The 18,355-nt window shown below is 37.0% G+C and overlaps 1 protein-coding gene across 2 annotated transcripts in view; it reads left to right on the top strand.

Moving 5' to 3' along the window:
- neurl1aa (neuralized E3 ubiquitin protein ligase 1Aa) overlaps window positions 1-18,355 on the top strand; it is a 57,181-nt gene that overhangs the window by 19,972 nt on the left and 18,854 nt on the right. Inside the window, exons 1-3 of one of the 2 annotated variants that reach the window (XM_056730730.1) lie at window positions 2,869-3,086; window positions 11,784-12,025; window positions 13,148-13,469. In XM_056730730.1, the coding sequence (XP_056586708.1) occupies window positions 3,053-3,086; window positions 11,784-12,025; window positions 13,148-13,469 (598 nt within the window). In that variant the 5' untranslated portion in view covers window positions 2,869-3,052. Of the gene's footprint in view, window positions 1-2,868; window positions 3,087-11,783; window positions 12,026-13,147; window positions 13,470-18,355 lie in introns of those variants that run through there. The other variant, XM_056730722.1, reaches the window with a different exon arrangement.

The following is an 18,355-nucleotide window of genomic DNA, read 5'->3' as shown; positions in this document are numbered from 1 at the left end:
AAAACATTTTTTAGTTTGCACTAGGTTGACACTAAATGCAACACATGTCAGTGTATCTGGAATTACTATTGGTCTCATGCATTAGAAATATTATGGGAAGATTTAGGTTTGGAAAAAGAGGTTCAAATTGTGATTTGGTTAAGGTTGGCAGTATTTGAAACCAGATCAGTAATACAGTAACGTTAAAACAAATTTAAAAAGATTACATTTTGAGATACTCAAGAAAAATATTTGAAATAATTTGCCTGAAAATAAATTCTCATGAAAGGCTTACGCTTAAATGTTTCCAAGTAGTTTCTGGATGCATAGATGTAACTTTTGTCTGTGTACAATGTTATGTACATATGAATTTCTTCGAAAAAACAAAAAATGCTATTTTATAATTTAGATGAATTTACAGATGGAAAATAAAGCTTAATCAACCTAATAAAAAACGATCCGCTACATCACAAACGGCTCCAAAAGTCTCCTCAGAATGAAAACAACCGAACAACAAACAAAACATGCGCTGTCACAATTCCTAGAGGAGGATTTTGCAACAGCATGAATTTAGTTGTGTGTCATGTATTGTAAAAAGATCTCGATTTATCTTTCGTAGTGCCGCTAATGAAAGCCGTATGAAGGCATCCCATCACTGTAAACCAAAGTAGCACGAGCGCTTGTGCGTTTCGGCCGAGGCCTGCCAAAATGTGCGCACCATGTGTGAGTCCCCGTTCCACCACACCAATCAGCATGTCGATGTGAAGCGAGCGATGATTTCATTTTGATCAAAGTGCTGGGGTTCTGGAGCGAAAGCCTGCGGTTTGTTATGGTTTCCTTCAAAGTTCCGATTGTTAAAAATGGGACAGTGAAAGAAGTAAATATTATTGCTAACGTGATTTTAGCGGATAACGTTTTGCACGTAATCAAAACGGTAATGTTGAGAATACTTTTAATTGAGTTGATATCATTTATTTGGTCACGTGATTAAGTGTGGGAGCTCTCTCAGCTGTTCGCTCTCGAACAGATTTATATTTACATCTGGGTGTAGCATAAACGTTATTTGAGAATTTCTATCTTGGGTGACATTTGTTCCATCATGTCAATTCGAAAATGTTATGAATTTACCGTCCCGTGAACTGTATCAGAAATAGCATTAGCTCATTGAGCTCTTCTTAAAGTGCAGAAAGAATTAGATCTCCGAGTTCCAGGTTACTTGCCTGGGATTGGTGATGACATCCTAAGAGTACATTGTTCCTAATGGTTACAGTACTTGACCTTAGCTGTAATGAGGCTGTTTTCCCAGCACCGCCTTCTCATGAGAATTACTGTAGAGGGGGTTTGCCATATGGATTTTGTTTGGAGTTAAATATCACAGGTCTGACAGAAAAGCGATTGTAAAGGACATCATTTATCCCATGCATTTCAAAGCACGGCATAATATATACAAAATGATGCCGTACAGTGCCAGCTAAATACACGCGTTACACATCATCTTTTAGCATTTTGACTGTTTCCAGAAACGTGATTTTTTTAGTTATCTGACAAACCTCTTCTGTGTTTCTGTTGGCACATAAAATGCAGAAGGGTGTGGCTGGTGCCAATCTCTGAACACCCCCACACTGTACAATTCCTCTTTTTGGTTAACCGACAGATACACTTCCTCGTGGGATGTTCAGATGTTAATGCACATTCACTGTAATGAAAGTTGTTTTTGTGTTATTAACATGCCACAATGGTGTATCAAAGACGGCATTGTGCTAAATATCAAACAACAGCAAGCTTTAAGAGTTTATTACCACAATAATTTGTTTTATTAGTTTTTAACATCAAACTGTTTGATCACTGTTTTTGTATTGTTAATATGCCATACATGCAATGGCATGCCTTTTATGCTTTAAATTCATAATGTAATAAATGACAACAGTAACATTATAAAACAGTAATCATTTTAGATTTGATTATCATAATGCATATAACAGGCAAATATATATGAATGGGCCTAATTGTTAGTTTGAAAGATATATTTAGTTTATCAATATGACAAAAACACCATATGAATTGTAATGTAATGTTCAAATGTTATAGTTGTTCAAATTGATGTCAAACTTGACATCTTTTCTAGTTTATTAAAACCGTTGTATTAAAACATATGCTTTGTTTACCATGATCTTCAATTATTTATTATTATATCTATTATTAGAATACAACCTACTATACATTCCCTGATACGCTGCATATTGCGAAACAGTTTTATCAAATAAATACATTAACCAAGGTTAGTTTTCGGCATTTTGTACCATAACAAAACCGTAACCGTACTTCATATTTTGAACTGCAGGGCCATTGAAAGCAAATAGGCATACGTGTCCACGTGTGGGCTGAATAAAACACAGCACAGTGCATGTTGTTTATAGAACAAGACAGATCATTCTGATAAATAATCATAAATGATATCTAATCTTTGATTAAAAGTTAATGTTAAACAAATAACAGGGAAAGCTTATTAATTGTGATTTAGGAAATATCATTTGTTGAAACTGTTTAGGTCTAATTTTGTCTTATTTTGTGATCGATATCAGACAACATTGGAATATTATAAGCAAGGAAAATAGTAATGGAATAATGTAACTGGGTGCAGCTATAACTTCAAACTGCTGTCATGTGATGTAAGTTTAGCATTAATGGCATGTACAGTTGTGTTTTCAAATAGATAACACAACTATTCGTAGGCTATGTTTGAATACATACTGACAATTTTGTTAAGGTATTTATTTATATACTCTTTGTCAAGTATAAAGCTCTAAATCGCACAGCTCACAGGGGTTATGTTGAGGCAGTGGCGCTCTCAGACTCCACCTCTATGTAAATGTCAGTGTGGCGCTGGTGTCCGTGCGTGCGCTCTGCTCGCGAGTCAATGAGCGCGGAGACAGGAGGAGGGTCCGACTGTTTACATCTCCTTTCGGGGGTCGACGGAGATTTTCATCCAGCATGATGTCGTGCGGATGTATCGCACCCTCAACCCTTGAGATATAACCGCGGCAAGCGCACGAGAGTGACCCGGCGTTGAGTCATGGGAGGCCAGATTACCCGAAATGCCTTGTACGGTGAGCAAACTGCGTTACGGATCTACATATATAACAAGGGCAGAATGCACATATCAATTTATTTCCGTCTGCCGTGCGCTTTTTTACTTGCATTGAAGAGAGCATATAAATGCATTTTCGTTTATTAACGTCATCAAAATGAATTATGGCTGCTTTTGTATATATATTTTTCTCAAGATAATGTAAAATCTCACATTTTGCGCTTCCAGGAACGATACAGTGCAGCTCCTAAGGAGCGCGTCTCCGCGTGCAGGCGCTCGTTTCTGTGAACGCGCTTCCTGAGAGACGTGTTTCCCCCACAGCGGTTGAAAGGGAAGGGAATTTGTGGGGATTCCCTCTGTTGTTGCGAATAAGGGGGATTTGCTGCGGGTTTTCCAAAGCCTTTCTTTTCGTTTGCATGCACGTGATGCAGCTGGCTCCAACGAGAGCCAAATATATCAATACATCAATTGAATGGTCCTGCTTTGATAGCATGGGTGTTGAGCATACAGATATACAGTTGGCTGTTTTGGGCACAGTCTTGTTTTTGCAAATCTCGATGTTTTCCATCCGCCTGCACGGAGTATAATCCTTACAATGTTGCATTTATAATTGCATTAACTGGAAGAAACATGAGCACAGGCTTGCTTTTGGCCTGGCGTTAATCCGAACCCTTGGTGTACCTGACCCACTTGATCATTACTTTTAATTAAAGCACAATATCACATCAAATTAGGTAAATAGGGACTAAATCGAGATCGACATCTTGGAACAGAAACATCTGTATTTTTTCCCACAGAAAATGCCTCCAGTTTATTATTATTATGGAGGTTCAATAATAGTGGAAAATCTGTTTATCCATCATATCAAAAGTGCATAGTTGCATTTATATAGGATTCTAGTATACAGTTCAGCCTATAAACAGAGCTGAGATCAAAGGATTCTTTTATGTTGTTTCGATTATTCCGGGCTTGGTTGTGGGGGTTGTGTATCCAATACAAGAGTGGGTAGTGTCAACAAATTTTGGTTTATCTTACAAAAAAAGACCAATTTTGGGGATCTATCTGGTGACCAGAATGATGAACTATCTGCCTGCCTGGTTTCACTTTCCAAGTGCTATTTCTGAGTCAGGGATTGTTTTCTCATTTTTATAGCAGACTGACAGTACAGATGAATTGCTTATGCTGGTACGCAAGCATCGTTCACCTCAGATTACAGTGGTTTACTGTATCTGATCTTTGTAGGAGTCACGACAGCCGTTTTTCTCACGGTACTCGCACAAGACTGTCTGGTTTTTGTGTTAGTGTACGAGACGGAGATAAACATGTCTTATTGCATAAATACATATGCTTATAGACTAAGAATGATTGTTTAAGACTTATTTCTCATGCACCATTCACTCTTAAATAAGTCTAGGCCTCTAACACATGAAAAAAGCAGTATTGTTTTATGACGCCTGTTAAAGGGACAGTTCACCCAAAAATAAAATTCTGTCATTGTTTACATTGAAGAATTACAAAGTAGTCAAATGTGCCCCAGAACTGTTCGCTTTCCTACATTCTTCAAAATATGTTCTATTGTGTTCAAATTTATAAAGCAAATTTTCATACTGAGGTAGTCAATGGTGGTTAAAAGCTGTTTGGTTACAAGCATTCTTCCAAATATGTTTCCAAATTTGTACAGATTTTGAGTGTGATTAGCCTACATAAAGACAGAATTGTCATTTTTGGGTTAACTGTTCCTTCAAAAAGGCACATTTGTGCTGTTGAACTCTCCAACAGAACTGGAGCGAACATGAATGCATATTTATGGATGTTTGTGTACCACATTGCTAGTTCTGCTCTGTTTTGGTCTTAAAGAAAAAATGCCCCTAACACCATGTTTTACAGGGTATTAATCCCTAAATGTTTTGTCAGTGTTGATCAGTTAATAGCTTCTAAATTCAATATTGAAGGCAAGTCTGTGCAATTTTCTAATGCATGTCTATGGAAGTATTGTGTGTCGAAATTCTGTATACAACTTTTTTCCGCAGAACACAGAAGATGATTTTTTGAGAAATGTCTCTTTAGTTTTGTTTTGATACAGTGGAAGTCAATGGAGGTTATACCAACATTCTTCAAAATATCTTCTTTTGTGTTCTGCGGAAAAAGTCGTACCGTTTTGGAATGACTTGACTGTGATAAGCATTTTATTTGGAAACACACTTGAATTCGCCTAAAGCATGAGGGACAGTGACTTGGGGGCGGAGCTTAGCGGGGGGCTCACTTTGATAGACAAAGCTAATTTGTTTAGAGCTTCGTACCATGCGCTGTAATTGTTGAATCAATGACCATGACATCGTTTTGTTGAAAGCACAACAAGCGATCCATTTGCAAACAACATACGGAAACTGTTAACACTGGAACAAAAGTTTGTTTGGACTAGAATTTTTAATGGGGCACATTGTGATTGATTATCAGTAACTGTGGTGACGGATTATTGGATATGGATTTGAGTAGGCAAGTGGAGTAAGGGCTTGTATGTGGAACCCCCGCTACCGGTACATTTCTTGCACCCTGGCGTGACATAAACACATGTGCAGGTCAGGTGCCTGATGCTGCTAAGTAACCATCCACCGCAACTGGCAAAGCACAACATCCTTGATGAGTCATTTAACCCCCCTCCACCCCCCGCTCTGCAGAAATTAAACGACACCACATCACGCTGGTGTTTATGTACGGATCGGATCACCCAGGAGCGAGCCGTGGCCGAAGACCAGGGCTTAGGCCTATATCCACAACGCTCGCTTAAGGTATTGCCACGCGACCACATTGTTGCTTATTGTGTTCGGACCATGATTGTGAACACAGGTGCAACAGAATACAATGAAACAATAGATGGAAACTGATGTTATCTTTATTACAACCTAATTTAAAAAAGATATGCATCTTTGCACATGCCAAACGATGCTGAACTGACCTCAGAACAGCAGGAAATGGATGCAACTTGTAAAAAAGATGCCCATTGTATTGCTTCCTTAAATAATAATAAATAATATAAATAAATACATAATTTATAATTATAAGACAAAAAATTGACTATTTGTAGACATTTTGTTTCCGAAGATATGTAATTTTTTAATCCAGTCAATTTTTTAAATAAGCATGTCAATACATTTATTTTAATAATACATAAAAAATACTACCATGATGATACAAGAACTTAAAATCAAAAATTAAAAACCAAAAGTTTTTTAATCATGCAAAAAAGTAATGTTTTACGATATTGTGAATCATCATAACCCTAAAATATTCATTTTTTGTTGTTAATTTCGATTAGATTCAGGTGCTCGGAAAAACTAACTAAATAAAAAAAATTAAGATTGTACATGTTCGTTATTCATGGTTATACTAAATGGAAGCTTGGGTCAACAAGCTATTGTTAGTTTTTTACATGCAACACGAGCATCATATTTTATTTGCCTAGATAGAAGACTCAAAATTAAACCTTCGGAGTAAAGACACGTTTGATTTTCACAATTTCAAAAATAATGTTTAACAATCTGATCTACGAGTGCAATGTTAGGATATACAGTATTATTGAAAAGTTCTGTTTAGTATAAGTGGAGACTCTGTGTGTCTGCCTTCAGACTTGAGCTGTTGTTCAAAGTGTAAGTACGAATTGAAGTGATCCTCTTGTGCTGATGTTTGATATGTGACAGTTTGTCTATCACGTCAGATATCCCCAGGGGATATGTGCTTGGGCTGGTCTTGGACCCTCTCTCGATGATTTCCTGTCTATTTTAACCAATGACAGAAGCATGATATTCATTAGAATAACCAAGAGGATATAGTGCCAAGCCGGTTGGTGTGTGGTCACATGATGAGTCTCTCACCTCAAAGGGATTTGCACATTGCGGTTGCCAAGTACACCGCAATTTCCCTGTTGATTACTTTTATTCAAACGTGTGTGAATTGCATGTACACCAGCGAAGAGTCTGTTTTGCACCTACATTATACTGTATAGTCACAGGTTTTCTGACAATCTTTTAATGTCAAATAGAATCTAGATTATTTACATTCTGCCATCTAATACAATAAACCACTTTACATAGAGATTCAGACGCAAACGTATAAATACAGTACAAATATTAAATATAACAAACAACAGGAAAATTGATATGAAATTTTCACTTCAAAATAAAGTCAGTGCTTGACATATCTACATTAAAAACATATTTCTGGAATTAAATTTTAATTTCAATAGATTTTGGTTATAGTGCTACTTTTACATGATAAAAACCTGCTGCATGGGAACCTTTAGAGACACTTCTAACACACTTTTGCAAATGACTGAGTAAATAATGATCATATCACATGAACTGGTTTTCTGTATTATTTACATATTCACACTTGAGCCTAAGGCTGTTACAGTCCTCTTTGTGTTCACATGCAACATAGGAAACTGAGGAAATATAAGGCATTTAACTGTCTTTTTTGCTCTAAACTATAGCCTTCTTGGGATATGTACAATAAAATAATCTCAAATACTCTCTCGCAAAAGTTTGGATCAATTTGTATATTTGGAAAACATGCCCTTGGGATGCTCCGCTGGACCAGCATTGAACGTGAATTGAGGCTGCATGTTTACCCAAAACCTGACATTGTTTGACCTCCAGCCCTGAACAGGTGCTCATGGTAATGAGACTGTAATGGGGTTAGAAATACACTCGCAGCTTATTCCACACAGCGATTATAAACACGGCCTGACTGGCACCAGGAGACAGACGAGTTAAATAAAGCAATTCATACAGTACAGTAGTACTGTATGAATACTGTGCTTCTTAGGTCATTTCTACACTCCTTTTCAATTAAAGCCTGCACTTGACATTTTAGGAACATAAATGTTTGTATTATCAGTTTATTACACTATGGTGCGGTTTCCCAGATAGGGTTCAAGGCTAATCCAGATTAATTTCATTGTTAGAGGTGTCTTGATCGTAAACTACTTGCACAGACATATCTTAAAATATGTCTGTGTGATTGATTTGTCTCAAGATGTACACCAGTCATGTTTTTGTGAAGTTTGTTTTTGAAAACAACTTGCATATTCTCTTTTAACTAAGGCCAAATTTTGGTTTAAAATAATTCTTGACCGGAAAAACCACCCCAATGAGTCCTTGACTAAAACCATTTCTGAAATTGAAAAGAATGTTGAAGCATTGCAAAAACCCTGTAGAATCTAACACTGACACAGAACAGAATAGGAACGTAAAATAATATGTTTTTCGACGTAAATTCAAAACAAAATAAATGATATATACCCTAAAATTAGAAAATTCTTTCATGATTTACTCATCTTCGTGCAATCCCAGAAGACATTTATTTTTGATGATCATAGTATTGGATGTGAATTTTGGAGCTTTAACATCTTGGGACCTATATTCACATAAAATTAAAGATATTGTTATTAGAAAACTAAACCATTTTGTGCGAAACAAAGGTCATCATCTAGGCCACTTTTGGAAAGTTAAAGTCATTTTTTTTACATTTTTTAGAATTTTATTTAAATATAATATTGAAAACTTTGTTTGCATTCGTGTTCCATATTTGTACTTGGAGTGTAAACTGAAGCTTTCATCCATAACATATTTCTTATAATATTTATAATAATTTGTATTAATTTTATAACATTTTTTATTATTTTTATAATTATTTGTATTTAAAATTTAAGGGCTACAAAGTATTACTTTGCGAGAGGACCAACAAGCATTATAAACAGATCAAATTGTAGTCAAAGCTTTATTTTGTTAACATTTTTTTATGCTTTTCTTTTGTATATTCAAATACAACCCATATTTCCTGAAACATTCCCCAGACATTTACTTGTGGCCGCTACTGTACATCTGGGATGGCATGAGGGTGAGAAAATATGGCTGCTCATCATGAGTTGATCTTATGTAACAGACTTCTTACGCCCAATGGTTATATCACAAAAGAGTGTGGTTACCATAGAAATGGCAGCATTATTATGCATCTGTATTATAGCCCAGAGCAGAATCTGTTGTATGTCGGGAGAACATTTGCATCACTGACTTCCATTACATATGATGTGTTTGTATTTCTGTATGAATCTCAGATAGTGAAGTTAACGATGACAACATCAACTATTAAGAAATGTACACAGATGCTAACACAACCTCACAATCACTCCAAATTCAAGTTTTATTTTTATTACTACATTTTCTAAAAGTAAGATGAGGAGCTTGCTCATGTGAGACTCAAAGTCTTGATGCTCGGGTTTGTGAATGATTGCCAGATGGTTGCCATGGTGTTCTGGGTGGTTACTACTGTAGCTGGCTGCTAGGGGGTTCTGTAATAGCAATTCTTGCCTTTCCAAGCACTACAAGATCGAGATCAAAGTTTAGATGTGAGTTAGGACTACAGTCCAAACCCATAGATTATATAAACGTGCCAACTCATGATATAAAACTCATTCTGCAACAAATATATTTAACCCTGGATTTACAAAGCAGTCTTTATTTTCATTTATCTTTGTTTTATTAAACATTTAACACGATAATGTAGCTGATTTAAGACCGGCTTCCTGAGATTCATCTCTACCCAGACAGATCTATGAGAAAGCAAAAACGCTGAACTCAGATCAGCAGTAAAGTAAAGGTTTTCTCTCTGGCACTGTTGCTAAGAAACCTGAGCTGCTACTTAACCTCCATTTTCTGTCTGACAGCTGTAGCTCTTGTTTGGTAATTTATTCATTTCAGAGTGCTCAGACTGAAGCAGGGATGCACAATGACCGTCTGCTAACAGGACGGCCCACACGCACACATAGCCAGACATAACGTACAATACTGATGAGACATCTGCGGTTTATTAATGCGTTTACAATATAAAGTTTTGTCGTAAAATGGTTTTGCACAAGGCCTGGCAGATATAGAAAAGATGGCTCGTCTTTGTTCATAGGACAGGTCTCTTCTTGAGACTGGCGTGACTGTTATCTGCATTGCTCAGGAAACATGTCACTGGCCACTATCAGTTTACTACTAGGGAGCCACAATAGCCAAGCTGATTGGTGTCGGTGAAAACTCCTCCAACTGTGTCTGGCCCATTACGGACCTGTGATGGTGTGTTATCCAGTTAAAGGAGCACATTGCAGACTAAGTGAATGCCGGACATGAATCATTAGAGATAGTCGGCAAGGACAGTGGTAGTCAAAAACTTGGAACCTTCTGCGGGTGTCTCTAATGATTGTAGTGATTCTGAAGTATTTGCAATACTGAAAGTTTCATACTGTAGTTGATAAGATGAGTGCAAGGAAAATCCTTACTACACTGGAAAAAAATGTCGGTTCAACTAAAAAAAGTCACCTGTGAATTAATTCAACCAAAAAATATTAGTCAGCACAAGCTTGAATCAAATTAATTGAGCAAATTTATATCAACTAGGTAACTTATGTTTTAAAAGTTGAACCAACAAGAAACAAAATATGCATATTTTTCTGTGTAGCAATCTTGATTTAATTAGCAGTTTTGTCATGATGTGTTGAAAAGTAAAAATATTTTGTTTTCTTATAAAATATAAAAAATTATGTTTTTGCTTAATACCAGCAAAAATAGAAAAATAAATGGAAAGGTTAAGTGGATTTATGCTTAAAACATTGGCAGATATTTTTGCCTGTTTTATGCATAAACATACTTACTTTAAATATTTTCTTTCAGTAAACAAGAATAAACATCTTTGTTTTTCTGAAAAAAAGTATGTTTATGCTTTAAACCAGCTGAAAGAGAAAACTCTTTTTTTTCAGGAAGAAAATATCAAAATTAAGTATGCTTTAAACCAGCAAAAATAGAAAAATAAAGGTGAGAATTAAGTCAATTTGTGCTTAAAACAAGCAATGGACAAAATATGTATTTTTTCTAACAGGAACAATTTAAATTAAGTATATTAGAAAAAAAATATTTTACATTAAAATTAATTGAATTTATGCTTAAAACAAGCAAAAGGTTAATTTTTCACTCCATTGGCAGATTTCCTTTCAAGTATCTTGGTTTATAGATTTTTTATTTAATTCTAGGAAAACAAGACGAAAATACTCTCTAAAGGAGAAGTTAAAATATAGTTCACTCTTAGATGCTCCGGTATTTTCTTTGGTTTGGAGCAAATATATGCTGTACCTTATTATATAACTACCTTGATTCAAATTCACTTAATTGTATTTACCTTTACTATTTGTATTTGTCCAAATTAAATATTTATACCATTACCTAGTAAAACTCTGCTAAAGCCAGGTTGTGGTGCAGTTTTACCACAACTGCATTTTCTGGTATAACTTGTCGTAACTTAAAGGTGCTTAAGGGTGGAAACATTTTTTGACATGTGGGTGTATCAAGTCAAACAATTAGATTCTTGCTTGGATCCCATCAACGTGTCAGTTTATTATTTATTTGCAGCCTCTAATTGGCTTTGTTTTAGGACCGAAACTGGTGATGCAAAGTGAATCAGATATGTTGATGCAAATCACTTTGTCCAGTGAAAATGTGCTACAGGAGCCCTAGTGTGAAACTGTTTCAGACAATGAAAGCCTGATGCTTTTTTATGCGGTTCATTGATTTGAAAGTAAAGTCCAGGCTTAGTCATATTTAGCCTGGGGTTAAAACACGAGTACATCTGAGTGAAAAAAAACACAGTTGTAGCTTCATATTTTGTAAATTATGTTTTTCAGACTCTTTCGGAGGACCGTTCCCCTCAACTATTCACAGGTGTCACCACAAACCCAAGCGCTGTCTGAACCTGCATCCATGCGGAGGTGTACCCGTGAGCCCCCTCCTGTTCCACCGTAATGCCAAAGGCTCTCAGATCGTCATGGATCTGACACAGAAGAGCGTCAAACGCCAGGCCAGCTTCTGCAACGCCATCACATTCAGCAATCGACCAATATCTCAGTATGAGCAGGTCCGCTTAAAGGTGAGGAAAAATGGATGACTGGAAATGTTGGAATATTCGGAGAAAGTGTGTAGAGCCGACATATTTTATGGGGGGAAGACGTGCGTGGGCGGATACGGACACTTCCGAGGATCTTTAAGAGGCCATTGGGTGTAACAATATATTATTTTATCTTTTGGCATGCAATATTCTCCACTCAAATTTCTTAAATAAGGACTTGTATTATTCTTGTCAATTATTCCAAATATTTTTCCAATAGTTCGAGCTTGATTAATAGCACAATAATAACACTTATATTACCTTGATTTTCATTTTCGTACACATGAATGGTTACTGTATATTTTAAGATTGGAAATCTAGGGCAAGAATAAAACATCTACTGTAAGCATAAAAGGTATTTCAAATGTTGCAAAAATGAAGTGGCAAAGGCGTGTTTAAACATTACCAGGCCAGCTTGTTGATGCAATAACAAAGCAAAATAAACACTCCAACCCAGACTGTGCCACACAACCTCGCCTAACCAGTTACTCAACCAATGCAGACATCTATGTGTGTATTCATTCACTCACTAGTCCAGTTTCTCCATATCTTGATATTCTCATGAGCGCATGGACGCTCCGACATAACTCACCGTGTTCCTGACATGTTTGTAGTTCTCATTCCTGGAGTCTAGGCAGTTGTTACTTTAAGTCAAATAAAACAGAGCTCCTCTACTCCAAACACACCACACAACTACCTCATGCAACCCCTGAATTGTTCCTTATGTTCAGCCATTTACGACCACCACAAAACGTGCCCCCTGCCCCAACGGTCACAATTACTCGGCTTGAAACGTTGATATAATTGTATGAATAGCTTCAAAATGTCACATGTAAGTTAAAATGAATGCCGAAACTTGTTTTTGAGTTACGCGGTTCATTATTTTCCATTATTAGACTTTGTCTTTCTCAATAGAATTACATTTTCTACATGAGAGTAAACGTTTTGGGGAACATTTGAATATGCAGGTTTTGCATAAGGTTCAAAACGCTGAACTCTAGCTATGCCAAAAAAGACTTAAAGCGTTTATTTGGTAGACTGTGTTTAATGTGTCTTTTAAAAAGACTACGAGGATCATTGAATGTTGTCTTTATTCCTCTCTAGATCACTAAAAAACAATGCTGTTGGAGTGGAGCTCTCCGCCTTGGATTCACTTCTAAAGACCCGTCTCGAATCAACCCCGACAGCCTGCCCAAATACGCCTGCCCCGACCTGGTATCTCAGAGCGGCTTCTGGGCCAAGGCCCTGCCTGAAGAGTTTGCAAACGAAGGAAACCTCATTTCCTTCTGGGTGGATAAGAAGGGGAGAGTGTTTTATCGCATCAACGACTCCAGCCCCATGCTGTTCTTCAGTGGCGTCAGGACCACAGAGCCGCTGTGGGCTCTCATCGACGTGTACGGTCTGACACGAGGAGTACAACTACTGGGTGAGTCCGAAAATTATAACATTAGCGCTTCAAGGGGTTTAATTGACTTGAATTAAATTTAATTTACATTCCTGGTCTTATTGTGAATAAATGTACAACAAACTGCAATCCCTTTGTATTACAGCCTGTTTAAAGAGACAGTCCAATTCATTACGATTTTACGAGGCGGATACTTAGTAAAAATTTGTATTATGCGTATCGAACAAAAACGTACGATTATTAGAAAAAATCTATACCGAATTACCTCTCTTAACCTCACCCCTAAACCTAACCGTCACCTGCGCGAAAGCAAATCTTACTAAAACACACAATTTCGAAGAACAAATACAAAGAATTAGCCCCTCGTAAAATAGTTACGAATTTGTGAGACTTTACATTGGCAATCCATCATTTTTTCCTCTCTATCGCCATCTCTGTTTAAAACTTTTCATTACGTCATACTATAATGCCCAGATTCACAAGGCTAAGGACTAGTCCAAGACTTAAATTAAAGTTTGAGATGTCGTAACTGAAAATAAAATGCCTTGACTTATCTTATTAGCAATAAACATGTAATTACCTTTGTTTTGTGTCAAGATGCACACCAGTAATGTTTTTGTCAATGGCATTTTAATAAAAGCGACTTAAATATCCTAATTTAACTAAGGCATAGTCCTGGCTTAAGCTAGGCAATGTCTATGAAACCAGTCCTAAATGTTTTGTGAAATCAAACCTGACAGCTTATATTATAGATAATTATTATAAGCTTACCATTGTGACCTGGGGGAAAGTAAAGAGACAGTTTTAAACACAGATTTTGATGCACTTGCTCGATAACAGATTTTTGCTTATTTTTGTTGCAGCTTTAAAGTTGTCAAAAAAGCATTTTTAAAGTGCATGATCCAGAATAGCTCCCGCTCTAAATATACTCTGTGAATCATACAGCTTATACATAAAGGCATACCATGCACCTTTGATGTACCGATGCATGTACGTGTTCGTGATTGGGGGTGTGAGAGTCGTTGGATAGTCTAGGCATTCGCGTCTCACGCATACATGAAGCAGCCTGTAATGCTGTCATCATGTTAATTATAGAAGCAGGTCACACACACCAGAGATAGCTCCATTTATCCTAATTGAGCTCTGTGGCAATTGAGGGTAGCCTCCCCGGCCGCTATCTGTCTGCCGTGTGGGATGCGTTTCGCTACGCGTGCGTACGCGAGTAACTTTATCTGTGGCTTGGCTTCACAAGGTCCGGCGTTGACATGCACCGCTGAACCAGTGTTCTTCGATGGTGTAGTGTCACCGAGAAATCAAAGAATGCACGTGTATGCGTAAGTGTGTGTGCGCGTATCCACTCATTTTACTTCTCGGTGGTACGGTCACTGCTTACTCAATATATTTTCTGCAAGCAGGGCAAAAAGAGTTCCATCAAACTTTGACTCTTGGAGAGACAGATCTCTCAAAAATGAAGGTTGTTTTATCGTTTACTCACCTTCATGTCATTCCAAACCCGTATGACTTTCTTTCTTCTGTAGAAAATATAGGAAGAGATTTTGAAGAATGTTTGTTACCGAACACTTCTGGCCCCCATTGACTTACACTGTATGGACACAAATGCACATTTCTCAAAATATCTACTTTTGACTTCCACAGACAGTACAGAGGGTGAATTATTGAAAATAATTTTAAATTATAAAAAAAAGGGGTTGACTTTCTTTCTTCCGCAGAACACAAAAGGCGACATTTAAAAAAATGTTGTTAGCTGGTTTTGTTTCCTTTCAATAGAAGTGAATGGAGTCCAGTGTTATTCGTTTACCAACTTTCTTCAAAATATCATCTTTTCTGTTCTGTACAAGAAGGAAAGTCATACAGGTTGGAAATGACAAGAAGCTGAGCAAATGATGACAGAATTCTCATTGAAGGATGAATTTAAAAGGGTACGATTGCAAGATTGAGTTTAAATTTGCGAAAATGTAAGTGTCGGAACAAAAGATGAACTCTATCTAAAAGCGAATGCTCACCCAGACCTGCCTGGTATGCCTCGTGTAACCACAGTCCCATAAATCCACGTCAGTTAGTGAATAAGTGACATTGACGAAGACCACCCAAATGTTTTCGCAAGAAAGGTGGCGTACATGTCATTAAAACTGCTTTGGAACCTGATGTTCCAAATTTGGAAAGAGGCGTTACATTTCCGTCACACCCTTGCAATATTTGACCAATCACTAGCACTGGTTAACTGGCCAATCATAGCACACCTGGCTTTTCAGAGTGGCGAGCTTTGTAAAGAATCTGCACGTTTCAGAGAGGCGGGGCAAAGAAGAGATACAAACATGCACGGTATGTTGTAAATCAGGTTTTAACCTTAAATCGTGTAACGATAGTAATTGTTTAAGCCTTGTCATATCACCACTTTAAGTTGATTGTTCATCCCCCCAAAAAATGATATGATAATCTACTTTTTCGTGTTTGAATACCCTGAAATATGTACACCTATAACATTGACATAATAACCTTAACCTTATCGGGTGTCCGATAACCGAATTATACTTGTTTCGACAAAGTGAGGCCCAGTACCCAAAACAACCTTGTAGCCAATCAGCATTAAGGTTCACAGTCTACAGGATGGACATTATTCGAGCCGAGCGCTAACTAAAGTGAACGATGGGGGTAGATGTGTGTCTGTTTTGCTGATTTGAACATTAACAACGGCTATGAGAAATCGGACAGCTCACCTTTAATGGACGAACAATGAATTACAAACTCAGGAAAGTTTGCTTTTTTATGCCTGTCTTGATTAGGCAAGAAAAAAAAACATTTGTGAATCATTTACAGAATGAGGCTTAAGATGTATTTGAAAGATTTGTGACTCATTTATACAAATGCCATAAATCCTTGCTGGTAATTTGAGCTTTTCTTATCTTGAGAAACCGCGTTTGGAGTGCCTCGGGCCTAAATACATGATGAAACTTTCTCATGCATCTGTGAGCTTAAAACACACAAGTACGGTATACACATTAACACGTCTTACACAATAACACACACAAACCCACTCTTATGACACGGCTTTCACTGTGGATCCTGATCATTTGAGATACCTGTCCACCTAAATTGCATGCCTATAAATTATGCCGGTGTGTGTATGAGAATGGATTACTAACACTTGACATACTGTACACTAACATGGCCTTCATTGGGTATTACAGTTGCCATCCATGCATATCAGGACAGGTTTTACAGCAGAGACCGTATTCAAGTTGTCATATACCGTAATAAATTCCCTACAATCAGAGAGACCAAAAGCTCATGATTTATTAGACTATGATTATTCTACGAGTTATATTATAGACTTAGGCCTACAGTATATATACACTTTCTTGACTTAGTTCAAATACACTGATATTTTCTGTCATCTGTTTAACTTCAAACCTGACCGCTTTAGTAATATCCTTTGTGAAACCTTTTATTCTGGCCATTGAAACTATAATTTCCTGCGGTGATGTATAAATGTCATATGCACTTTGGAGAGTTACGCTTTGTGGACTTAAATACAGCATTAAGACGGGTTTTTAGTTAATTTGCCTATTTGTAAGGGTATTATTTTCATATTATAAATGAAATAATGCAAAAGGAATTGCCGCTTTTCATATATTGAAAAACATAAACACTTGATTCAAATATGTGGAATAGTAATATTTAATATATTGCATTATATTACCTAGTATTATTCCACTATTGGGACTCCCATATTTTGGTTTGGTAAAGGAAGTTGGATATTTTTAGTAATTGAACAGCTGGAAAAAGCAAAGCCCATGGCAGTTACTAATAAAAATATAACCTCAAGCAATAAATTTGACTTGTAAATACTCATCACTTCCTAAAAGGCAATTCTTGTCATTCAGACTTCCCTTTTCCTTCAGTAACATCGAAACGCATTTTTTCCCATGCACCTGAAAAACCTGACAGTCCTAAAGTACTCATGTGATGAAGTGTCTAGCCGGACCTTGAACCCGCCCGTGTGGTGTGGTTTTCAGGGCGCCAAAATAAAACAGTAGTGAAATGAAGTCTTCCCCTGAGGCGTTTCCAAATGCAGTGAGGCTGGAATGTTGTTTAATAAATACACCGGCCGTCAGCCACTCTTTTCCGAAACGTGCTCGCTAGCCAGGCTAAATGCAGAAGTTGTTATCGGAAAGATTAATTGTTTTGGGTATTAACGTGTTGAAACAGGCTTAGGATTTATGCCGCCTATTCTAAATATCTTTTCAGTCTTGTCAAGTTTACTCTACGGTTTAGAAGTCATGCGGCGGTATGGTTGCTTTAAATTAAATTTTTAGTAGACTTCTTTCACAGTTACATCACTTACAGTTTCAACTACAAATGTGTGCTATTGCTCTATTTTGCTGGGAGAGACAGTTGCTTATGAACGTCCCTTTAATCCATTTCTATTATGGTTTATCTAGCTGTGATTGTTGGATGTCTCTAGTACAGTATGTACAATGACAATAAATGACTGTGGATTTATTCCAAGCATGAAACCCTGATGGATGATGCTGCAGAACAGACCATTTTATCTCTTATAGCACATGTCAGAGAAGTGGATAGCAAGGCCAAAAATTGTCAATTGCTGTCAGGTAAAGTTTATGTCAGTGGGTTGTGACAGAAGAAATTCAGCGTTACATTAGCCATTAGGGCTGGTCAGTATGGCAGTGTGTTCAGTTCAACAAAAGAAATGTGCCGACAGCTCGAGATGTAACTGTGTAATTTATATTGTGGTGGATGTACAGCTAACCTCCCACCCACAGAAGCAATGTTTGTTTAAGATTTGGATATATAGCCTGCTGGTTCACATCTCCGATAAGAAGCTAAAGATGACTCCGACACTAACAGGATGAGGCATTGAGTAA

The sequence above is a fragment of the Triplophysa dalaica genome, chromosome 2 (assembly GCF_015846415.1).
Source record: "Triplophysa dalaica isolate WHDGS20190420 chromosome 2, ASM1584641v1, whole genome shotgun sequence".
NCBI lineage: Eukaryota > Metazoa > Chordata > Actinopteri > Cypriniformes > Nemacheilidae > Triplophysa > Triplophysa dalaica.
The sequence above is the reverse complement of the archived record's forward strand: the minus strand, read 5'-3'. Positions and strand labels throughout refer to the sequence as shown.